The sequence below is a fragment of the Chenopodium quinoa genome, unplaced genomic scaffold, assembly GCF_001683475.1.
Source record: "Chenopodium quinoa cultivar QQ74 unplaced genomic scaffold, ASM168347v1, whole genome shotgun sequence".
NCBI lineage: Eukaryota > Viridiplantae > Streptophyta > Magnoliopsida > Caryophyllales > Amaranthaceae > Chenopodium > Chenopodium quinoa.
Window position 1 is genome coordinate 447,637 of NW_018743893.1, and position 23,060 is coordinate 470,696.

General features: G+C 31.1%; 2 protein-coding genes and 1 long non-coding RNA gene across 3 annotated transcripts; all 3 read right to left on the reverse strand.

Moving 5' to 3' along the window:
* Positions 1 to 1,437: 1,437 nt before the first annotated feature.
* On the reverse strand, positions 1,438 to 4,132 carry LOC110686654. Its single transcript, XR_002504269.1, has 2 exons — positions 2,796 to 4,132; positions 1,438 to 1,683 (listed from the first exon to the last, which is right to left on the reverse strand). It is a non-coding gene; the product is annotated as an uncharacterized LOC110686654 (long non-coding RNA).
* Positions 4,133 to 7,246: 3,114 nt separating this feature from the next.
* Positions 7,247 to 12,814, reverse strand: LOC110686655 (polyamine oxidase-like). Its single transcript, XM_021863258.1, has 9 exons — positions 12,602 to 12,814; positions 10,010 to 10,259; positions 9,475 to 9,627; positions 9,008 to 9,251; positions 8,757 to 8,903; positions 8,525 to 8,674; positions 8,181 to 8,435; positions 7,961 to 8,042; positions 7,247 to 7,584 (listed from the first exon to the last, which is right to left on the reverse strand). Exons 1-9 carry the CDS (start codon positions 12,759 to 12,761, stop codon positions 7,499 to 7,501), a joined length of 1,527 nt encoding a protein of 508 aa, XP_021718950.1. The 5' UTR covers positions 12,762 to 12,814; the 3' UTR covers positions 7,247 to 7,498.
* A 2,003-nt stretch (positions 12,815 to 14,817) lies between these two features.
* LOC110686656 (polyamine oxidase-like) lies at positions 14,818 to 20,837 on the reverse strand. Its single transcript, XM_021863259.1, has 9 exons — positions 20,589 to 20,837; positions 20,045 to 20,294; positions 19,470 to 19,619; positions 17,422 to 17,665; positions 16,650 to 16,793; positions 16,184 to 16,333; positions 15,816 to 16,070; positions 15,415 to 15,496; positions 14,818 to 15,225 (listed from the first exon to the last, which is right to left on the reverse strand). Exons 1-9 carry the CDS (start codon positions 20,713 to 20,715, stop codon positions 15,167 to 15,169), a joined length of 1,461 nt encoding a protein of 486 aa, XP_021718951.1. The 5' UTR covers positions 20,716 to 20,837; the 3' UTR covers positions 14,818 to 15,166.
* Positions 20,838 to 23,060: the final 2,223 nt, after the last annotated feature.

The window sequence follows — 23,060 nt, forward strand, 5'->3', positions numbered from 1 at the left end:
CTAAAGTGACATTAATTTAGGAATGCATGCCAAATTAAATTCAGGCGTCCATCGGTGTAATTAATGTTCATTTTAATCCAATATTTCTACTTATCTTATCTAACGCTCTCGGGGCGTTCATTAGTTTTTGTCATTTTCAATTTTTTAGTTATTCTTTAGAGAGAGAAATAGAAAATTTCCAGAGATAAATTCTAGAGATCGAAGACAAGGGATGCGCACTTCAGAATTTTGTCATGATTTTGATCGTCATTTTGTTAATGGTGTGATTGTATGAATCTGTATGTTGAATTTGAGATCAATGTGACAAGATTGAGTATGATGTTCTTTATAATATATTGTTTTGTTCCTTGCTATTTATAACTCTGAAATCAATGTTCTTTATAAAATATTGTTATGTTCTTTTTGTATATTTTTTATGTTCTTTTGATATATCCCTTATGTTCTTTTGTTTAATCCTTTATGTAGTAGTTCTTCTAAGTTTTTGTTCCTTTTGTTAATCTTGTATGTGTTTTTAGCGCCGATGTTCTTTGAATTTAGTCATTAGAGCATCCACAATGATAGTATAAAAGAAGTTGCTTGCAATTTATAATAGTCGGAGCCACATGCTCACCATTGTGGAGCTACATACTCACCATTGTGGAGCTACAAAGGTTGTAACTAAGGCCAAACCTTGTAGCTCCATGGAGCTACAAGGTTTTGCTCCTCCCAATATATTGATTTGTTTAATATTTGTATGTATTTGTTTTATGTATATTTTTTTTTATTTTTTTATTTTTGATTTATTATTATTATTCCCAATTACAAAAATAAATAGCTAACCATTGTGAAGGTTGTAGCTTACATGTTGTAGCTTATTTTAACAAAGAAAATAATGATATGGCAATTGTTAGCTACAAACATAGGTAGCTAGCCTATGTGGATGCTCTTATGTTCATTAAATTTTGCCCATATGTTATTCTTTCTTTTTTGACAAATAACATATGTTATTCTTAAATTAGTTTTTAACGCCATTTTTTAATTAAAATTATACTTCCTCCGTCCCTAAAAGAACGACCCTTTTGGAGAGTTTTCACGGGTATTAAAAAACTTAAATGGAAAATACAAGAGTATGGGAAAACTAATAAAAGTACATTGAAAGATAAATTTGTATGCGATTTGCAAAAAATTAGAGAGAGAAAATAATACTCCCTCCGTCCCCGAAAGAATGACCCTTTTGGATTGATTTCGCGGGTATTAAGAAACTTAATTTGCAAGTACAAATATATGGGAAATTCAAGTTACAATAATTTGCAATTAATACATAGAGAGAGAAAGTCCCTTTTTTTGTCCTTAATCGATTTTCCAACAGAAAACCTTTAGGTTTTTTTTTTTTTAATCTTTATTCCATGTACAATCAAAATGCAATAATAATAAGGGACTAATCCATGTAAAATGATATTAACCACTAAGATTTGAGTATTCTTTTACAACATTCAATAAAATCAAAGTACACAGATTGCAAATTTGGCAATTTCATTCCTAAAAATATTTTTAAACATTTGATAACACCCTAAAAAAAAACAAAAATCTGCGAAATCACTCTGTAATCCACCGTCATCATGCCTTATTCTACGATTTGAATGTTGCTGTTGAAGCCTTCATTTCTGTTTTCAACAAACACATCGTTTCCAGAAAACATTAACCCTAACCAGAAAATCATCATATCAAACGAAAATTAAGATCAATGAAATTCCATCCAAAACCCTAACCCATATAATTAAAAATCAAAACCATGACCCAAAATATAATCATATCAAAACGAAAATCATCATCATTGAATACACAATTAAGAAACTAAGCTAATTAAAGGAAAAAAAAAATCAAGGGTAGAGGGTAAGATATGCAATACTAAGTGCTATAAACCGGGTCTTTTTTAGAAATTTTTCGGGGGCTGATTCGCAAGGACTATGCGAGCACCGATTTGGATTTTTTTCCCCAATTTGTCAATGAAAGTGGCTGAATTGAGGAGAGAGAAGAAGATAACACTACTAGAAAACAGTTAATCAACGACGGAAAAAATCCGTCGGAAAACCCTGAAATTCCGTCGGAAAGCATCGTCGGAAGACCCTTTGTAGGTATTTTGCGATATTCCGTCGGAAAGGTCTATTCCGACGGAATTTCCAACGGATTTTGTTCTGTCGACGCTTTTGTTGACTTTCAGTGAAAATCCGTCGCAAGGTTCCGACGGAAATTTCCGTCGGAGTGGGATATTGTTCCGACGGAAATTTCCGTCGGTGGGGTGAAAATTCCGTCAGAAAAATTAAAAAAAAAAAAAAAAACAGCCCCCCACCCCCACCCCTAACCCACTGCCCCACCCACCCCTAACCCACTACCACCCCCTAACCCACCACTGCCCACATTAACCAACCCCCACCCACCGTAACCCACCCAGGCTACACCCTTAACCCTTTTCAACACCACCTGCGCCAGCCCAAACTGGCCCACGCCCACATCCACCACCACGCCTAACCACCTCCAACCCATCCATGCACACCCACATCACGCCTAACCCCACACCACCCAACCACCTTCACCCAGAATAAATACAAAAAAAAACAAAAATTCATTAAAAAAAAAACAAAAAACGGAACCAGATTAAATAATACAAAACTGAATATACAAAATCAAAATAAAAAAAAATATAAAAAAACAGATCTAATACTCAAACGAAAAATTGAATATACAAAAATCAAAATCAGCAAAAAAAACTCAGAAATTCAAAATTACCTCACAATACAAAATAAAAATAAACATACCTTTTGAAATTTCATTTTTGTTGGGTTTAAATGGTCAAACTCGACCATGAAAATTCCAGATCTGGAATTTTCAAGGTCGAGTTTGAACAAAAAATCGTTAAATTGTAATTAGAGTGGTACGGCGGTGATGCGTGAGGACGACGGTGGTGCGTGAGCACGACGATGCTGCTGGTGGTGGTGCGTGACCACGACGGTGCGTGAGCAGAGGAGGGCGAGGAGAGGAGAGAGAATGAGAGAGGAGAAGAGAAACGTGAGAAGATAGAGGAGGGAGAAGGGTGAGGAGATGAGAGGATGGAGAAGTAGAAACGGAGAAGAGAAGAGCGAGGACCACGACAGTGCGTGAGAAGAGAAGGGAAAGAGGAGAGGGGGGAGAAGGAGAAAGAGGGAGAAGGGAAAGAGGCGGAGTAGAGGAGTGAGAAAATAGGAAGATCCGGTTTTTAAATGTAGGGTTTTGTTTTTTTTTTTTTTTTTTAACCTGAATTCCGACGGAATTTTCCGTCGGAACATAATTTTCCGACGGATTTTAGTTCCTTAGGAAGTTCGATATTCCGATGGAAAAATCCGTCGGAAATCTTCGACGGACTTTGTTTCCATTGGAAATTTAACGTTCCGACGGAATAATCCGTCGGAAATCCTTTATTTTCCTACGAGTAAATATTTCGTTGGAAATTTCCTACGGAATTCCTACGAAATAAAAAATCCGTCGGAATTTCTAATTTTTCCGACGGAAATTCATGTCCGTCGGAAACTGTCCGTCGGAAATAGATCTATTTCTAGTAGTGTAAACTAGGGTTCTTCTAGAGAAAAAACCCAAAACCAATGAAAATATGAAGAGAGATAAAGAAGGGACAGAAAAATATAATGGCAAGAGAGAAAAATAGTGTAGAAATTTAGGGAGTGGTTGGCACAAACATTTGAAAAAATTATGAGGGTAAAATAGGGAGAATGAGCTAGAAGACAAAAAAAATTGAGAATATATGGGTAATTTTATGATATTAATAGTTGTTGGGAAAAACAAATGGGATGAATATTTTGGGATTAATCTAGCCAAAAGGGTCGTTCTTTCTGGGACGGAGGGAGAAAAAAAATACATGGAAAAAGCAAAATTTTCACGGGGAAGCTAATTTTGCACAAATATTATTGTAAATTGGAGGGTATTTTAATGTAAATGAGATTAACATTTTTGGACTAAAATTTGGCCAAAAGGGTTGTTCTTTTAAGGACGGAGGGAGTATTAATTTTGAATATCGTGGAGTATTTATTAATTATATATTGTTTTTTTAAATTATTATTTAATATAATATTAATTTTAATATAGTAAGCGTGTTGACTGTTGAATATATGCGTATGCAATCTTATCAAACTTATTGAGCTAATTAATCTTGGAACAAAAATTAAGAGGATATGCATTATTAGAACGCATTTAACCTTGATCAGTACGCAGTATACCTTGACATTTAATACAAATTTTCTTTTTTTTTTTAGAGAGGTAATATAACAAATATTTTTTTAGTTCCCTATAGGTAGCCCTTAAGGCTATAAATAAACATTTAATAATCTTCTTTATTTGGTATTAATTTAGAAATATATGACAAAATTACGTGCAAATTAGTTTAATTAATGTTATATTTTCATTTTTTTTTTTCATTTTTAGTTCCTTATTTATAGCCCTAAAGACTATATATATTATATTCCAATTTGTTAATTATTTGTCATTTAGCTTCCAATTTTGTTATTATTTTGTTAATTGTTCTTGACACTACTTAATTATGGGGAATTGAAGTAGGAACACAGCGTGACATATGACATGAAATTCAAAATAATGTGACAAACACTATTTAATTATGGGGCATCTCTCGAATCGTTGAAACAGACAGTGTGACATTTGACATGAAATTCAAAAAAATGTGGCACGTGTTTAATCGGACATTGACGATGAGGTCTACGACACAATCATTGAAAAATATGTGGCTACTCACTCCCTCCATTTCTTTTTTATACTAGTAACGTTTTCATTTTTTGAGTTTTCCTTTTATTTTATTTTATTTTATTTTTTAATACAAACCCAAAGCCACTATTTACATTTACCAAATTATTTACCTATTTCCAAAACAAATGTTCTCAATTACCTACTCCCAAACATTTTTCTTAACACCTATGAATAAAACTTAAATGCATGTAACTTTAGAAAAGAAACAAATGGAGTACAATTCATTTCATACCATCACAAAAGTACGCAACTACTCTCTTTGTTGTTATTTTAATGCTCCACTTTAACTGACACATACGCTAAAGTAGATATTTGATCAATAATATCTTTAATAATCAATATCGTATTTATATGAGTATAAGAAAATTAATTATATTGTATTATGTGTATATATAATATATATAGAGATTCCTGGCCAATGACAATGACAATAACAAAAAACTACACAAAAAATCTCATTAATAATTGAGATTTGAGACGAGACATCTTGTTTTATGCATGAGACACCTAGATTGCACATCAAACCTCTTTTAATTTCCAGCAAACATAATTGAGATTAATTACTCGTACTGTAATATTTTTGAATTAGTGATCCAACTTGATATTAATCACTCTCGCCGTTACTGAGAGAGGGTTATGTTTATCATTTTAAGCGTCCCTTTTAATGATTACATTTCAATTATAACAACATAGAAACAAAATACTCCATCAGTCTTTCAAAGATTAATTGCATTGTGTAGTTGAATCAGTTAAGAGCCAACATAGAGTCCACAATATCTGCTGAACCACTGCTGCTCGGATATGAAGTCATGATCATATTCATCACTAAAATCACAACCACCTCCATTGTTAAGTAATAAAGATGTGAAATGGGCTTAACACGTTTGTAAACTAGGTATAATATACCACATGATTCAACCAAGTAAGTGAACAAGCCATCAATTTTTTGTTCTGCTTCCAAACCACGAGGCTTAATGACATTTTTCATATTCAAAGTAACGGGATCAATTACTACAAGCAGACCCTTCATACCAACGGCATAAAAAGTACCCTTATACGCAATTATATCTCCAAAGTGAGGACGGATTGTTCCGATGTGGTCACATTTGGATGATTCATTTTTAAAGAGTGACAAATGACCATCAAAGGCAAGAGACAAAATATAATTATTTCCTGAAATTAGAGACGAGAGCACGAGCACCTTAACTGCCACCATATAATCGACATTACCGAAACAACCAACCAGTCATCAAGGGTGTATGTTCTAGCAACTTCAAATATTATACCGTCGAGAAAATTTACCGTTGTATTCAGTGTTGGCATAGGTTGAAGTATATATATGTACTGTGCTGTGTGCAGGAGAGATTATTGGATTCATGATGCGCCAATTTACCATATTTTGCGTGCATCTTAAAAGGGTAGTTAATGAATTCAGATGGAGCGACGGTGCTTGATCGAAACAGAGGAACACGGAGAAAGCATCGGAGGAGAAAGGGACGAACGCCATGAGGTGCAGACACTACGGAGCCTGCGGCGATCGGTAATGGTGGTGTTGAGGCAAGCAAGCAAGAGGGAAAGTATGCGACTAGGGAAAGCATGACATTTTTATCTTGTTTATAATAGATAGATAGATTGGGATAAACTAATATGGAATAATAGAGATTGAATTTGAAGTTGGATTACTTATATTAGAAAAGTTCAGAGTTCCAGTAAGAAATAGTCACGAACAATAATATGGATTCAAGGACTAATTTTTTAAAGTTTTTCGGAAAATTTCTGGGAAACTACCTTATAAAATCGATTTTTATGAAAAAGTTATCTGGATTAGCTATAGTTGTTGGTATATAGTGACAATGTTTGTAGTTTTGCATTATTCCCTAAAAGCTTGATCAATGTACTCCACAAGAATAGTATCAAATTAATTTAATTATTCAATTATACACATGCTAAATTTTAGTTTCTTCTTTTACTCTTGCCATGTAGTGTGTTACTGTCACAATAAAAATAAGAGCATAAGTTTAAAGTATTGTTAGGTTGACATGAGAATATATATATATATATATATATATATATATATATATATATATATATATATATATATATATATATATATATATTTCATTAGAATTAAAATCACACATTAATTTTTCTAGAAATTGGCTAAGCATATTTGGTTGTTAAGAATATATTTACAAATCATGAGAATTTTGTGTTTTATGGGGAGCTTATTGGTAATTTATTACTAAAATTTTGAGGGCATTCAGTTGAAAATTCACATGAATTTGTCATTTCTACGTTTTCACTTTTTATGGTCAATTAACAAATCCCTATATTCAAAATCATACAATTTTTTAATAATTTCCCTTTTTTTCAACCAACAATACCTAAAGTCATTAAAAAAAAAATTAATGGATTTTCGATTTAGTTCAAAAAAAAATTATACAAAAGAAAATAATTAATGTGAGATTCAAAATATTCTGAAATAAAACATGCTGGTCCACAAACACCTCAATTTTTTATTTTCCAACACCCGTGAGTTGCATTACAAACAGAAACTTCCAAAAGCCACAAAGAAAATGAAACTTAATTAAAAAGACCACTTCACTCTCTTGTTCTTTGAAATTAAATTTCAAAAGAACATAATCTAAGCCTGGATGTTCATAATCAATTGCATACACCTTTATTCTTGAACCATAAAACTCGGTGCAATTAATTACATCCACCAATAATATAAAGATCTTAGATTTGGTGACTTCTTTTTCTTGAGCAACTTGTTGACATCATTTGCGGCCCTCTTACCTACAATGATTACGTGATAAAGTTAGATTCATTGAATTGACAATAAATGTAAAAGTTTTAAACAGTGCAAAAAATGTCTACATAATAATTATGTATTTCCGTTTAATACAATCTTAACTTTTTAAAAATGACCTCTTATCAAATGTGCCCTAAATTATGTAAGGACCCCAAAAGGAGGAGGCCGAAAGAAATGTCTATATAAGAATGAGGCGACTAAAGTCTTGTGATTGTATTATTTGTTTTTGAAGTGAATGAAATTTTACTTAATTATTTTCAAAAAAAAAAAAAAAATCAATTCTTGAAATAATGACCTCTAATCAAATGTGTTTAATTATTCAGGGGACGCGAAAAGAAGAGGGGTCGACGAAAGAATTACCTGCATAATAAGCGCCATCTGCATATCCAAAGAGTTGCGCATGTGTATGCTCTCCAGTGAAGAAGACATTTTCAACCGGAGCCTAATACATTTGTTCAAGATCATATGCATTAATTATAAAGTCTTTTCCAAAAAAAAATTGAATGCCACTGATTACTTTCAGGACTACTACGTATAGCAAATAAACTTATATATATCGCGAGGTAAAGATAAAACCTACCTTGAGGTTGTTATGCTTTTTAATAGTGTATCCAACAGGCCAGTTAGAGAAAGTGCCCTTGTAAAACCGATCAGAATACCATCTTGGGATCAAAATTTCAGTAGCATCAGGAATGTCATCTCCAAATATTTTGCGCAGAACTTCCATTGCTTCTGCTTTTGTTTTCTCATCTGGTTGTGCCTCTACTCTCTTCGACTCGTCGTCTGTTACCGTAACCATCAAAATGTTGGATCCTGGATACTCCATTTCTAATTGCTGCGAATATACGAAAATTGTACATTTATTTATTTTTTTTATTTGTTACACACTTGAAACCGAAATTAAAGCACATATTTATTTTTTACCTGCCAAAATGCATAATATCCACGCCTTTCATGGGCATAAAAGAAAAACTCGGTTCCTTTGCCGGTAGGCCAGAACTTCTTAGGGAACTTAAGGAAGATCTTGGTGTATATACCCAAGCTAAATTCAGCAATGGCGCGCCTTTTCCAAAACTGCATTACATTCATGTTAATTCCTCAACCAAAATTAATAAAACTCGAATAGTCTAGGCCGGCCTTGGGGCATTGTACTTACGGGCAATTCTGGTTTAAAAGAGATGAGACCACTTTGGAGAACACCAACACTTGGTGATAGAATTACAGCTTGGGCTGTGTACTCATTGCCATCTTCTGTTTTTACTGTTACTATTCCACTGTTTGAGTAATCAACCTCTTTCACAACCTGTTAAATGAACATTCACGACAGATTAATTAAATGAGACTTTTATTTGAAGATGAAGGGAATAATTAAGATTCTTAGACTTGTATCTAGGTATATATATATACCTGGTTAAAGATGACTCTAGGGTCATTGAGAGTATCATTGGTGTAGGTGAGGTAAGTTTTCGCAATATGATGAACAATGCTCTCGAACCCTCTAGAGTCAGCCACGAAGTAGTCATTCTCACCAAAAAGAGTATACTCTGGCCTTGGAATAATATGCTTAAGACTTGTTACCCTAGGTGACTCTGCTTGCTCACCGTCGAAAGAGTAGAAGTCAATCATCTTCTCTAGGGGTGTTTTTGGCTCCCTGTCCACCAATATTTCAATGTAAATAATATCATCGGTAAATGTCATCACATGTACAAATCTGTAGGACGTTTAGTAGATATAGTGGTTGTTTGGCTGATATATAAATACATACATCCTACTTTGGTAGTTAAACATTCTAATGCAAATCTAGTTCTACTATTAAACTCAATATTTGTATTGTAGCACACGCACATTGTATGATAACTAACGTTGTTAATTACCTGTGGTTGAGACGTTCAGCTGCCAAAAGGGACATATCATCATCTTTTCCTTTCTTAGCACTAAGCCTTTCTGATAACTCTTCTGCATAGTCTTCATTACTCTCAGCCATGTCTAATGCCGCGTCCACCTCTTCTTTCGAATACCGTCCACCCCTTTAAGACAACAATACATAACAATCGAAATTGTTTAGGCTTTGTTCACTTTACCAGATATTTACGTGCTATTATACTTCCTTCGTTTCATATTAGATGATATATTTCATTTAGGCACGTTTGCCAATGCATAGTTTCTAACGCAAATATCCTTTATTACGTATTAGCAAAAATTATAAAAATTTGATGTTTAAAAAATAGATGTTGAAACAAATCTAGACTAAAACATGACTATTTTTTTTCTCAACACGAAATCACAAAATTAAGTAAAAGAAAGTTATGTGAATAATGCACAAAGTCAAATTGTGTCATCTAATTTGGAACGGAGGAAGTATATGTTAACAGTTAGGTAGAAAAATTAATTTACGACTGCTCTACTCACTCTTGCTTGTAGGAGTTATATGATATATTGTTCCAGTCCGAGTAAAAGGACCTAAGCTTGATTTCCTTGGCGATCTCATACATGGGATTCTTCCGAGGACCTCCTACACCGTGAAGCCAATTTGCTCCCATCTCAACCGCATGCCCTGCGAATTCGGTCTTGTGAATCCTACCACCAATTCTATCTGTTGCTTCCAAAAAGATGAAATCCTTGACGCCCTGATCATGCAAATCCTTTGCTGCAGAAATTCCTGAGAATTATTGTAGAAAAATAATGCACATTGTTAATGTTGTAATAAACCAAACTACAATGTTTTTGATGCAACAAAATGAGAGATTCATATATGTAGACAAGTTCGAAACTTTACAACCAGATTTATTGGCTCGTGTCAAAAAAAAAAAGGGGAAAAATGCTTTAAGGAGGTTGCATATATGAGAGTCTCAAAAAAGAAATAATAAGTTAATTCACCAAGTTATGTGTGATTTTACCATGCATTCATAAAATAATATTAAGTAGGTTAAATTTACCTTATCTAAGTATCTTACTACTTATTTCATATCAGATTAGAAAAAAAATAGGTTCAGATAAAAAATAATAACATAAGTTCATATTAGGCCTTATCATTTTACTTGCAATATTTTGTCACTAAATAATTTTAATTCTGTAAAGAAGAAAAGTACTAAAATTACACACTTCGTATATGGAAAACACACATTAATACAAATTTATATGGCATCATTTGATATTTTCTCCCCGTATAGATTAGAGTATATGAGGTCAATGTTGGTCAAATCAACCAATCTGTTAATTTCATATCAAATAAAATAAATTAAAATTAAATTATATCAGATCTGAAAAAATACGTTCAAATTATATCATATCAGGAAAAACAAGTCAAACCAAATTAGATATAAACAAAGATAAGATGAACCAAACATAGCTTAATCTAGTAAATGTATTATATGCTTATATACCGCCTTAAAAATAATGCAAAAATAAGTATCATAGTGACTTGGCACTTATGCCAATTGCCAAAACACCACACCTTTGACCATAAGTAGTTTTTAATTACACAATTCATAAACAAATATACGGAGTAAAAAAAAAATTACCCCCCATAGAAAGTTTGCAATAAGAATTTATTTAGATGATTATTAGTTTTTCCTTATGTGAAAATAAAATAATGCAAAAGGTAAATAGTAAAACTTATAAACATTGGAAGTAATAAGTTAAGTTAGAATAAAATAAGTAAAATTTACCAAAAATTATTTAAATTTTGCAAAAATAAAATGGGATGAACCAAACTTTAAATAGGATAAAAGAAAAAGTATAACATCAATAAAAGCTTATAATTGTATGTAAAGAAGTACATACAAGTGTATAACCCTAGTAAAAGACATCAATTTAAAGAAAGCAATATACTTCGTATATACTTAAGTTGTCAAATAAAATGTACTTAAATAAATGACATTGAATTTAAGAGAATTAATGTTGTGGATCTGATTCACAATAATAATAATTGTGGATCACACCCAATGTACATTGTCAGCCGATGTGATTTTGTACATAGTGAACCTCATTTTACATAATGCATGACCTTAATTAATTTTAACATATTGACCTTTATTAAAACTTGTGTGTACTAATTAATTTACAATTAGATAATTGTATGTTTACTTAATTTACAATTAGATAATTGTAGCATTTGAGATCCACACGTGCAAGCCAACTTTATGTTGAATATAATGACCCTAATTTTAACATAGTGACATTTTATTATTTATATTGACCAGTATATTAAAACTCTCATTATAGTATATTTATATCTTATGCTCTTTATTATAACACAATGATTTCTAATTTAACATAATAACATTTATTTTGACATAGTGACCTTTTTATTAATATAACGACTTTAACTTTAAAATGTTAACATTTAATATAGTATAGTGACCTTTTTAATTAATATAACGACTTTATCTTACAAAGTTCAACATTTAAACATAATAACCTTAATATTAGTGGTCCGCATAAATTAATGTGAACTAGGTCTATTTAAGAGTTAATATAAAGAATGTTCTAAGAAGTAAGAATGTCAAAATGTTTGATCGATAAGGACTACTATATTCGTCTGAAATTAGTTCTCATATTGTTATTACACTATCAATTGTAAACAATAAGATACGGATTGAGAATTGAACTACCTAAGATATATATATATTAATTACTCGTATTTATATATGTTAATATATGGGATTTGGATTGAGAAATTATACTCGCTCCGACTAAATCCATTTGTTTACACTTGAAGTCCATAAGGCCAATGCAAATGCAAACTATATTATCAATAAAGATATAAGTTAAACACATATTTATATTTATGTGTGATCTTGATTGACTTGTCTCGGTTTATAGTTTTCAAGCGTCAGCATTTTATAAATTGTAATAATACATATCTAAAAAATATTGATAAATCAAACACGCATTGACAAATGTGCAAAAGTGACTTGTAACAAGCAAATTTTAAAAAATGGAGGGGAAAACTTGATTAGTTCACTCTCTTAAAAAGTAATAAAGAAACAAGTGTCTCACCGGACATTCCAGCTCCAACAATGATGACTGAAGGGGATGAAGCAGCAGAAGCTAGGGTAACTAAGAATACCATGAAGATCAAAAGATGAAACTTCATTGCTTCACCCTTCATTTTTTTTTTTTCTAAATTATATTTTTCTATATGTAGAATATATAACATAAAAAAAAAAAACTAGAAAAAGATAAGTAGTGTGGCAAAGTGTTGTAGTAACGGTGCATAACGTATCTATATTTATAAGCCAATTGAAAAACAAAAAAAAAAAAAAAAAAATCAAAATATGAGTTGAAGTTTAGTGTTAGGTGCCACGTAGTAGCCTATTACTCGTACAAGTATTTCAATAATTTAGCAGTAAATGAAACGTGATGAAAATATTACAATTATTATTATATCAAAATTCCAGCTCTGCAAATTATCTATAGCCTTAAACGTCAAATCAACAAGCTAGATAAGGTTATAATGTATGCACCACGTTGATAAATTATGATAATGAATGTGTATTATATATGCTACTGATAGTGATACACCACAAGCTAAAGCTAAGGTTGTGTAGTGTACTAGATCGATCATGTACAATCTACGTAGTTCATTCGAAGTTAAGTCTGATTACCGTTCTAATTATTTATTTGCTTATAATTTTTGGTATTGCATTTCCTATTTGTCAACCATATTAGGAAATAGTTTCCTCAAGCTTCTAAATCCATAAAGAGTAGTCTTGCTAGCTAAATTCTAAACTAGAATACTAGTTTTACTGAGTAAAAATGTGAATCCATATATTATATACTTCTTCGGTTTCTAATTGCAACACTCCTCTAAAATGAAAATGTTAGAATAGTTGCAACACAATATAAAAGGAAGATTTTTATGGTGAAAATTGTACTATTACCTTTATTTAAAACTCATGGCCTTCTTGATTATACTCTTAACCTCATTTTAAGTGTATTATATCATGTGAAGTCCACTTTTCTTAAGTATTGTGATAAAGTGTGTGTTGCAACTATAAGAAAACGATGAAACTATATACTAAGTAAACTTTGAAATTAGGCCGAAAATGAGTTACTTACACAGAAAATTAAGATAATATCTCTAACCTCTGATCTGATTTTCCAAATTGAAGACAACAACTAACCAACTACCATGAAAACCTAACAGTCCTTAAGATTAAGACGTACTGTACGTACTGTGCCCTCACTCTTGAAGAAATCTGAAATCCTTCATCGTTTTAGACGCGCCGTGCTCAAAGAACCCTTCTTCAATCACTTATCGCAAAACCAACAATAATCCATATATACTTAACCCAAGCACGATGAACTACAAAAAAGAAACCGGACATTTATTAAACTAATAACTAATTAAACCGACTTAAAATAGCAAAGAGGATTGGAATCAAAGACACCGAAAGTCAAACTTGGAGTCGAACTTCATTCGACCTTAACATGTATGTGGCAATTGAAATTCTTTCGGCTACTCTAAATCCAAAAACAGAAACCCTAATAACCTAATCTTTACCTTAATCATCGACTTAGTCGAAGTAAGTACATCCACTGCACACACTGAAGGAAGAAGCTGCTCACATTTTATTTAGTTTTATGGGTTGTTGCTTTGCCCTACTTCATTAGCAAGAGATTAAGTCTCCAAATTAAGTTGTGTCTGTGATGGATTGTCTTTTCATTTTTCACACATTAATTTTAATTTATTAATGTCTTGATTAATAAATGTCGATTTGGTGAGTAACTATCTTTTTATTAAAAAAGTTGTGGAAAATTACCCAAAAAAATACAAAATATTTGGGTAGGACTACCTTTTAACAAAATCAGTCATTTGTGAGGCCCTCCTTTTCGTTTCACCTTGAACTACCCTTTTATTCCAGAATACCTTATCCAATTATATATTATCTCAGTAATATTTACATTTTTTTCCTCATTACTTCTACTATTTGTTTTTTTTCTTACACTTATCTGAATTTTCTTAATTCTTCGATTTCTCCTTATATATTACTTTATCCATTTTTTTTAGATCCACTCACTCTTTTACACTCTCTTCTTTTATTTTGCCTTAATTCTTGTGCAAACATTAAAAGTTAAAAACATTTTAAAACGGATATATTACTTTTAACAACTTAATTACAACCTTACAAGAAATTTAATTAAGTTCGAAGATAATGAGGTCACTCATCCAATACACCAATGCTGGGAGACAGAATAACAAGGTCGGCTAATTGACACAATATTTCTTAAATTTCCATCTTCCGTTTTTTACTTTACACTACCTTTTCATGGGTCAATTTCTTTGACAACCTTTACAAATTAAACTAATTCTCACACATAAATAAATACGAATATAGGAAAATCACTAGTACTCCAATGACAAATTGACAATTAAGAAAGTTTCATACAAAAATATCACATTGATAATTGAGATGGCACATCAAAACTCTTTTCCAGAGTCCTAATCAGTATAGTACGGAATATTAATGAATTTATAATCCAACAATATTAATTAATTACTCCGTAATAATTAATTAAGGACAGAAACCCAGGCCATAGTTATTCTTGTTTGGAGCTCAGCTATCCACTGCAACTCTTATTCCTCAAGCATTTTATTACATCCTTTGCAGTATCAGCACCTGCAAAATCATATCCCACGTGATTTGTAAATTAATAAGCTGATTACTTTTACGTTCTGGTCTTTAAATGTTATTCTTATTTTGACGGGTGAATTTTTTTTTCTCTCAAAAAATAATACTTAAAGTTGTAACAATTTTTAAATATGGAAGTAAATATAATAAAATAATTGATGATATGGTCCCAAGTACCTGAATAATATGCACCGTCGGCATATCCAAATAATTTGGGGTGTGTATGCTCTCCTGTGAAGTATATTTTACCAAATGGAGCCTATACCAACCACAAATAAAATTGTTTATTTTAGTAAACATTCTTTTCATAAATATAATCAAATTAGACGTGCAAATTTCATATAATAGCATTAATTAAAGGTAATATAATGGTGTAAGCCCAACAGTATTAAATTAAATACGATTAATTTAATTTTATTGTGCTAGAGTTAGACTACGCTCGGGCAATCTTTGACCAAGTGTTGTCAAATCCTTGCTCCCGGTCAAATCCGGGGGTGTACATTCGTATTTTGTAAGATTAATTACGAGTATATTTTAGTGGTGGTAAAATAATACGGAGTAATAAGAGACAAGTTTACCCTCAACTGGTCATGGCGCTCTTGAGGATAGCCAACCGGCCAATTAGTGAAACAACCACGGTAAAATCTATCAGATTTCCAACGAGGAATCATAATATGTGTTGCGTCAGGGATGTTTTTCCCAAACATTTTTCTCAATACTTCAATTGCTTCTGCTTTTGTTTCTTCATCGGATTGTTGCTCTACTCTTATAGCCTCGTCGTCTGTTAATGTTACAAACATAACGTTCGATCCTGGATATTCGTTATCCAAATGCTGCAATTTGTTTTCATTAGCACGTACTTATACACTAATACTAAGTAATTAATCATGCACGTACTTTAATTATCTAGCTATGGAGTAATTAATCATTTTGATTAATAATGTACCTGCCAAATCGCGTAATATCCTCGTCGTTCATGAACATAAAAGAAAAATTCAGTGCTGTTGCCAACAGGCCAAAATGTACGGGGAAACTTGAGGAATATCTTGGTATAAACTCCAATGCTAAACTCTGCGATTGCGCGCCTCTTCCATAGCTGCTTAAGTCAATTTAAGTACGTGTACATCATTAACATAAGTAAAATAACAATTATATTCTTATAACAAGAACTAATTATTCTACTTGTTATGATATAATATAACACGACAGCTAATAAAAAGTACTAAGTCTACTCGTTATGATATAATATAATACGACAGCTAATGAAAAATACTAATGTATTAGTGAATGCTTATAATTATAAATTACTCCGTTTATGGTAATTACTGATCTCAAATATATACAACGATTATACGAAATATAATTTTTATTTGTTACAAGTCCTTGGTATAGTGGTATAATGAGTAACTTACAGGAAGTTCTGGTTTGTAGCTGATAAGTTCACTTTGTAACACACCAAGGCTAGGAGACAGAATAACGAGTTTGGCATGGTATTGCTTCCCATCTTCCGTTCTTACCGTTACTCCACCTTTTGATTGGTCAATCTCTGTGACAACCTGTATCAATTAAATACCTTAATATTAGTTTTATGTACTTCTTAATTACGGAGTATATAACTTTTTGATGCAAAAACGGAGTATATAATTAGCATAGTGGATGGATATTCATATAATACTGGTATATATATTTCTAATTTCTCGACATTCTCGATTAGAGAATACAATTCAACTAAACAACTGGCACGCATTGTAAAAATAAATAAATAAACTCAAGTTGCATGCACTTATTTAGAAAGATAAGATATTTTTAATACGGTAACATGACTAAATTCAGATGATTTAGGGGGGTTTAATGTCAACATTAGTAAATAATAATAATCTATTTAGAAAAGAAAGATCTAGCCAAGTTCCTTAATTAATACTTCGTAGTATATTATGTACGGACAAGTCAAGCCTAAAAAAGAAATTAAGCCGTCCTTACAAAAATAATTGAGAATTCACATTACTTGAATATATAATCAAATTATTGGTAAGAAGAGACGTACTATTATGCTAAATTTAATCAGCCATGAACCCATGAACATGTATTAAAATTTTATATTCCATAGATATAGTTAAAAAATAAACTCACGATGATGATTATTTAAAAGACGGTGGAGGCATAAAATTTAATAGTAGTACGTACCTGATTAAATTTGACTCTAGGATCATTGATAGCACCATTTTTGTAGGAGAGGAATTGTTTGGCAATAAGATGAACCAAGCTCTCAAAACCCCTAGAGTCAGCTACAAAGTATGCATTTTCACCAAAATCATGGGACTCGGTCATTGGTAGTACATGCCTCAAGCTTGTTACCCTTGGTGCCTCTGCTTGTTCTCCATCGAAAGTGAAGAAATCCACCATTTTTTCTAGGGTACTTCTTGGATCGCTGTCATTATAAGGATAGTATATCAACTTTTCACCACTTCACCATCGTAAATACACCATAGATTAATATACAACTGTACAAGTATTATCTGTCCGTGTTTTATCCAATCAATTTATCAATTGTTAAAAGGGTTTAGGCGGCGCCCATAAAAACTATAACTTTTCTATATAATGTGAGATAGATGACTCAATCTCACTTGTGAGTGTCCTTAGAAATTAAATTTGGATCTACACATGAGTTCAACAACATTATAATATTAAGTTAAATATGTCTCTGTCTAAATGAAATTTGTTTGATTTGCATTATCTATCAAAAATAATCACTCATAGATGATTCAAAGTCTTTTCTTTTCTTTTCTTTTTTTTTTCACCTACTACATTAACAATTTTAAAGTATATCACAAACTTGTGGACTATTTCCAATTTTCCATTATTTTAACCATATACTTATACTACCTCCGTTAACAGTTATTTGCAACGATTAGACATTTTTCCTCTCTACTTTATGTCAAATCGTTGCAAATAATTGTTAACGGAGGTAGTATTATTATTACAAAAATATAAAAATAAACTAATTATGTGCAAGGCAAGTACACCGAATTTTTTTGTTTCAAAAAAAAAAAAAAAAAGTACACCGAAATATTTTTGAAGCATTATCTTATTTCTTTCTCCTTTTTAAGTTGTAAAGGTTGTACGTGGGATTGTGGGAAAGTGGGATAAACCAATGGAATTATGTGCAAGCCAATAGAATTCATTTTCTATTATCAATTTATCATATATTCACGTGAACAGCCAATAGTAAGTCATACTATGATACTAATACAGTGGACCAGTGGTACTATGGTATCCCGATTTAAAATTTCCCTTCTTTTTATTTTTTATATAGATAGATATAGAAATACTCCCTTTTTTATAAACCAATTGAAATTATTATTATTATTATTATTATTATTATTATTATTATTATTATTATTATTCCCTTCTTTTAGAAATAATAACATTGTCAAAGTTCGGCAAATTTAACACATCCATTAAAATAAATAACGATATTTTTTAAAATCACACATTACAATGTGTACGTAATTCTAAAATGACGACTAGAGGAGGAAACAATTTATTGCAAGTATAATACGGAGTAGAATTCATTCTCTTTTTTCTTTAATCTTACATAGTTGTTGGGCACTTGATTGTCAATATCTCCAATGGTTAAGCAAGGGATATGATTGGACTTGCTTGTACAGAGTAATAAATTTTAAGTCTTTATTTATTAGCTTGACCTTAAGAGCTAAAGATTAAAATTAGCTTCAACAAGCTAATTTGTTTGAAAAAAATTCCAAAAACATGAAATGTAGATATATTAATAAAATTAAATTTGAAAAGCTAATTGAAAAGATGGGGCTCATTTAGCTACGTACAAAAGGGAACAAATTTGCTTAAAATATTATGTGATCACATGGCAATGCAAGTTATTTTGGCAATTAATTTATCATTGAAAATGCTCTTAGCTCACAACTTGACTTGAAAAATCAGACTGTGAAGGCCGCTATCAATTAATATAACAACCTAAGTGACTAATTGTAATCATATAGTCCATTCATCTGAATTTAAAACAATGTTTAAGTACTCATATACTTGTATTTGGATGTACTATATATATTATATAGTCACATAATTTATAATCAAACAAGTTCAAAACATTAAAAGGATTACAAAATTGTAACATTTAAAATTGATATATATACTCCAAAAAAAAAAGAAATTTAATCACGTAGTAACTAGTTATTATTTAATTTATAATTACTTACGTTTTCTGGAGGCGTTCAAGACTCAAAATGGACATATCATCCCCATTATTCTTCGAATTCAAAACCTTTGAGAGCTTTTCACCATAGTCTAATGTTTTTTCAGCTTTACTAAACGCAGCATCTACCTCATTTTCCTTGTACTTTCCACCCCTATACATAAAATAAATAACAATAATAAATTCATTAAAAAAAAAAACACACAAGGGTTAGGTAACATATGTAATAATGTAATGTATTATAATTTATATATAATGCTAAAATAAATGATTTTAGGCGTCTTTAGAGTCGGTTTGTTTCATCTTATTTTACTACATCTTACCTTATTTCAGTTAAAATAAGTTAGACAAAATAAGATAAGAAAAACTAATTACATATGCAATATATATAATTATATCAAGTTTAGAAAACATAAATTCAAATTTTAAATAAAATAAGTTCAAACAAAATAATATAACTTGATTTTAGATAGTAAAACAAGTTTAATTTAAACAAAATAAATTAAGTTAATAAAATAATTTTAAGCAAAATCAAATGAAAAAAACATATCCTTAATGTACTGTTAAATTATTACGTACTCTTGCTTATAGGTGTTGAGTGAGACATTGTTGAAGTCGGAGTAAAATTTTTTAAGGTGAATTTTTTTAGACATTTCATAGAGAGGGTTTCTCTTTGGACCTCCTACTCCATGAAGCCAATTTGCTCCCATCTCAACTGTATGTCCTGCGAATTGAGTCTTCTTGATTCGGCCACCGATTCGATCGGTTGCCTCTAGTATTAGGAAATCTTTGATCCCTGCATCTTGAAGTCTTTTTGCCGCCGAAATCCCTAGAAAATAAATGCTTCAAATTTTAGTATATTATGCCATTTTTCTAATGATAGTGCTCGAGGGTACAACACTCCTCCAATGTTATTTTTTGCGCAAAAAAAATGTACTCATAATGAATTTACACTAGTAACGTGACAACTAAATCGAAATATAATGGAGATAGTACTAGTAATTATAATTTGTACCATCAATCTAGCATAATGCAAACACAAATGTATTATCGCAAGTACATATTTATATAATTAGGATTTAGTAAATGTACAAATGTATGGTACGTAGTACTCAGTACGTACCTGACATTCCGGCGCCGACAATAATGACGGAGGGGGATGAAGATAAAGCATAAGCCGAGGCTAACAAAAAGGGGAAGAGGAAGAAATGCTTGAGCATGATTATATTAGCTCGAGCTAACACCCTCATCTTGTGTTTTGTAAGGTGGAGTGTTAGTTGCTTGGGATTTTCAAGAATTAGCAAAGGAAATTACTCTAATTATAGGGGTCAATTAAGGCCTAAAGTTGTGCTTAGTAATATTATATTTGCTCGAGATTCACGAAAGTATTCTTCGAGTAGTCAATATTTATACATGTAATTAACAAGTGGTTTGTCCTAGAAAAAGATAATCAAATAATACTCCGTCCGCTGATGGAAGCATTACATTGTCTGATTATGTCCACTCCTACATAATTAACGCATATGTTTTTTTATTATTATTATTATTATTATTATTATTATTATTATTATTATTATTATTATTATTATTATTAAAACAACGAAAACCTACAAAGTCATCTGAATTACAAGAAATTAGTGGAAAGTCGAGATACAATCAGGGCCCCCGCCTCTCTAGCTATAGCGAACGGCTGAAGATGTGAGCAGCTGCTCGAGCACCTATATCCTGAGTCCTAGCAAACGCCTGAACCCGCCCCATATTTGTCCCGCTTCAGCTGAGCAACAACCGACACAACACGACCAGCAACAAAGTCAGACAACTTAGATTGTGTTAAAGGAGAATACCCCTTCAAGTCAACACACACATCAAGCTAACGAGTACATTAAAAAGGTGTCAAACAAAGCTTATGTTCCATGTGACACTCTATTCTCATGTCATAGCTCAATTTCCATGTCATCGATCTACTCAATTAACAAAATAATCATTGTCATTATTAGGTATATTAAACACGTGATCGCTTGAAATTAAAGGAAAGTGGAAACTGTACCACCAATCTATATCTATACTTATATATTAAAAAGCATTTCTAAAACAGAATATATATATATGCTACGTGTCACCTTTTTTAAGCACTATAAACATGACATGTCAGTTATATGTGCCATGTATGATTAATTTAATAGCAAAATCTTAATCCTTTTTTATTAATTAATTTAACTTTTAAGTAATTTAATTATTATTTATGATTATTACTTTTTTTTTTTGAAGTCTATTTTTGATTATTACTTATTTAGCACTTGATTTTTTTTTCTATAAAATAATTAAATTAAAATCTCTTTGCTTATAATTTGTTAGACAATAAAATCTCTAATATCAAAAGATAAATTTTATATTTGAAATTTATTTAAACTCTCATTTCTCGTTCGTTGCAATTGAATTTTTTTTCATTCTAAATTAATTTTAACATTCTTTTTCCATTATTTGGTCAAAATGTATAGGCACTGAGCTCAAAACTTCTCAAAAAAAATGCCTTTTGTATATGTAGTACTTCGTATATTATAATTAATTATTAATTACTAATTAGTAATATAAATTATTATTATTACTACTACTACTTTTATTAGCATTATTATATTCAGATTGTGCGTTCATACACGAGCTGTCATTATGTAAAACAATAAATACAGAATAATGTTATTTTGAGTTAATATTAGATGGTGGGAAACATGTTTGACAATTTTAGTTTTAGATCACCATGACTGCTGGTAAATTAACTTCTTGTTTTTTTTACCTTATTTTTGCTAAATTGAAGCTATTTTTCAATAAGAAAAACTTATTTTTAGTGACTCTCTATAGGGGATGGTCAAAAATTGGTTCGGACCGGAAAAATGGACCGGACCTGACCAGATCGAATTAACCAATCCGGTCTCCGGGTTGAAAAATTTGTTTTCTTGGTCTTCGGTCCGACCCGGTCCAAAACCCTATATAAACTGGTCTTGGATCGAACCGATTTTTTGCTTAAAATTATGCATAAAATCTTAAATAATGATTAAAAATTATCCTTAATAAGATTAGAAAACTTTAATTGTATGAGCTTTTTTGTACTAAACATACATAAAAAGATGTTAAAATATTGTTTTCCCTTTATTCTTTTTGAGTTTTCCATAAAATTATTGAAAACTTAGAATTTTTTTCTTAAAAAATTTGAAAATTGGTCCAAAGCGGTCCAGTCCAGGTTCGATCCTACCTTAATCGGTCCGGTTTTCGGTTCTTGAAATTCAAAACTTCGGTCTTCAGTTCGAGTTGGTCCGATTCGGTCTTCGACCGATGAACAACCCATTCCCTATTATATTTCTTCTTTAAAATTATTGATATTTAATGAATTAAACTTATTTTTATTGAAATTAACTTTTACTACTGAACTTGTGCATTATATTAAACTAGGTTAAGTCTCGTGCCATGCACGATTATAATTAAATTTTACAACAAATAAATTATAAATAATGGTGTTAATTCAGCAATAATTTGTCTAAAAAAATTATGTAACAAAATAAATTGAATTTTAGTTTATACCAATACCACATACGTAAAGGTT

What these genes read in the sequence shown, in the direction of transcription:
- LOC110686655 (XM_021863258.1), bottom strand. Translation starts at nt 12,761, where the DNA reads ATGTTATATATTCTACATATAGAAAAATATAATTTAGAAAAAAAAAAA. An exon ending in TATAACTCCTACAAGCAAGA is followed by an intron (nt 9,628 to 10,009) that starts GTGAGTAGAGCA and finishes GTTGTCTTAAAG; the next exon opens with GGGTGGACGGTATTCGAAAG. An exon ending in AAAAGCATAACAACCTCAAG is followed by an intron (nt 8,043 to 8,180) that starts GTAGGTTTTATC and finishes CAAATGTATTAG; the next exon opens with GCTCCGGTTGAAAATGTCTT.
- LOC110686656 (XM_021863259.1), bottom strand. Translation starts at nt 20,715, where the DNA reads ATGAGGGTGTTAGCTCGAGCTAATATAATCATGCTCAAGCATTTCTTC. An exon ending in GCTACAAACCAGAACTTCCT is followed by an intron (nt 16,334 to 16,649) that starts GTAAGTTACTCA and finishes TGACTTAAGCAG; the next exon opens with CTATGGAAGAGGCGCGCAAT. An exon ending in GATATTACGCGATTTGGCAG is followed by an intron (nt 16,071 to 16,183) that starts GTACATTATTAA and finishes AACAAATTGCAG; the next exon opens with CATTTGGATAACGAATATCC.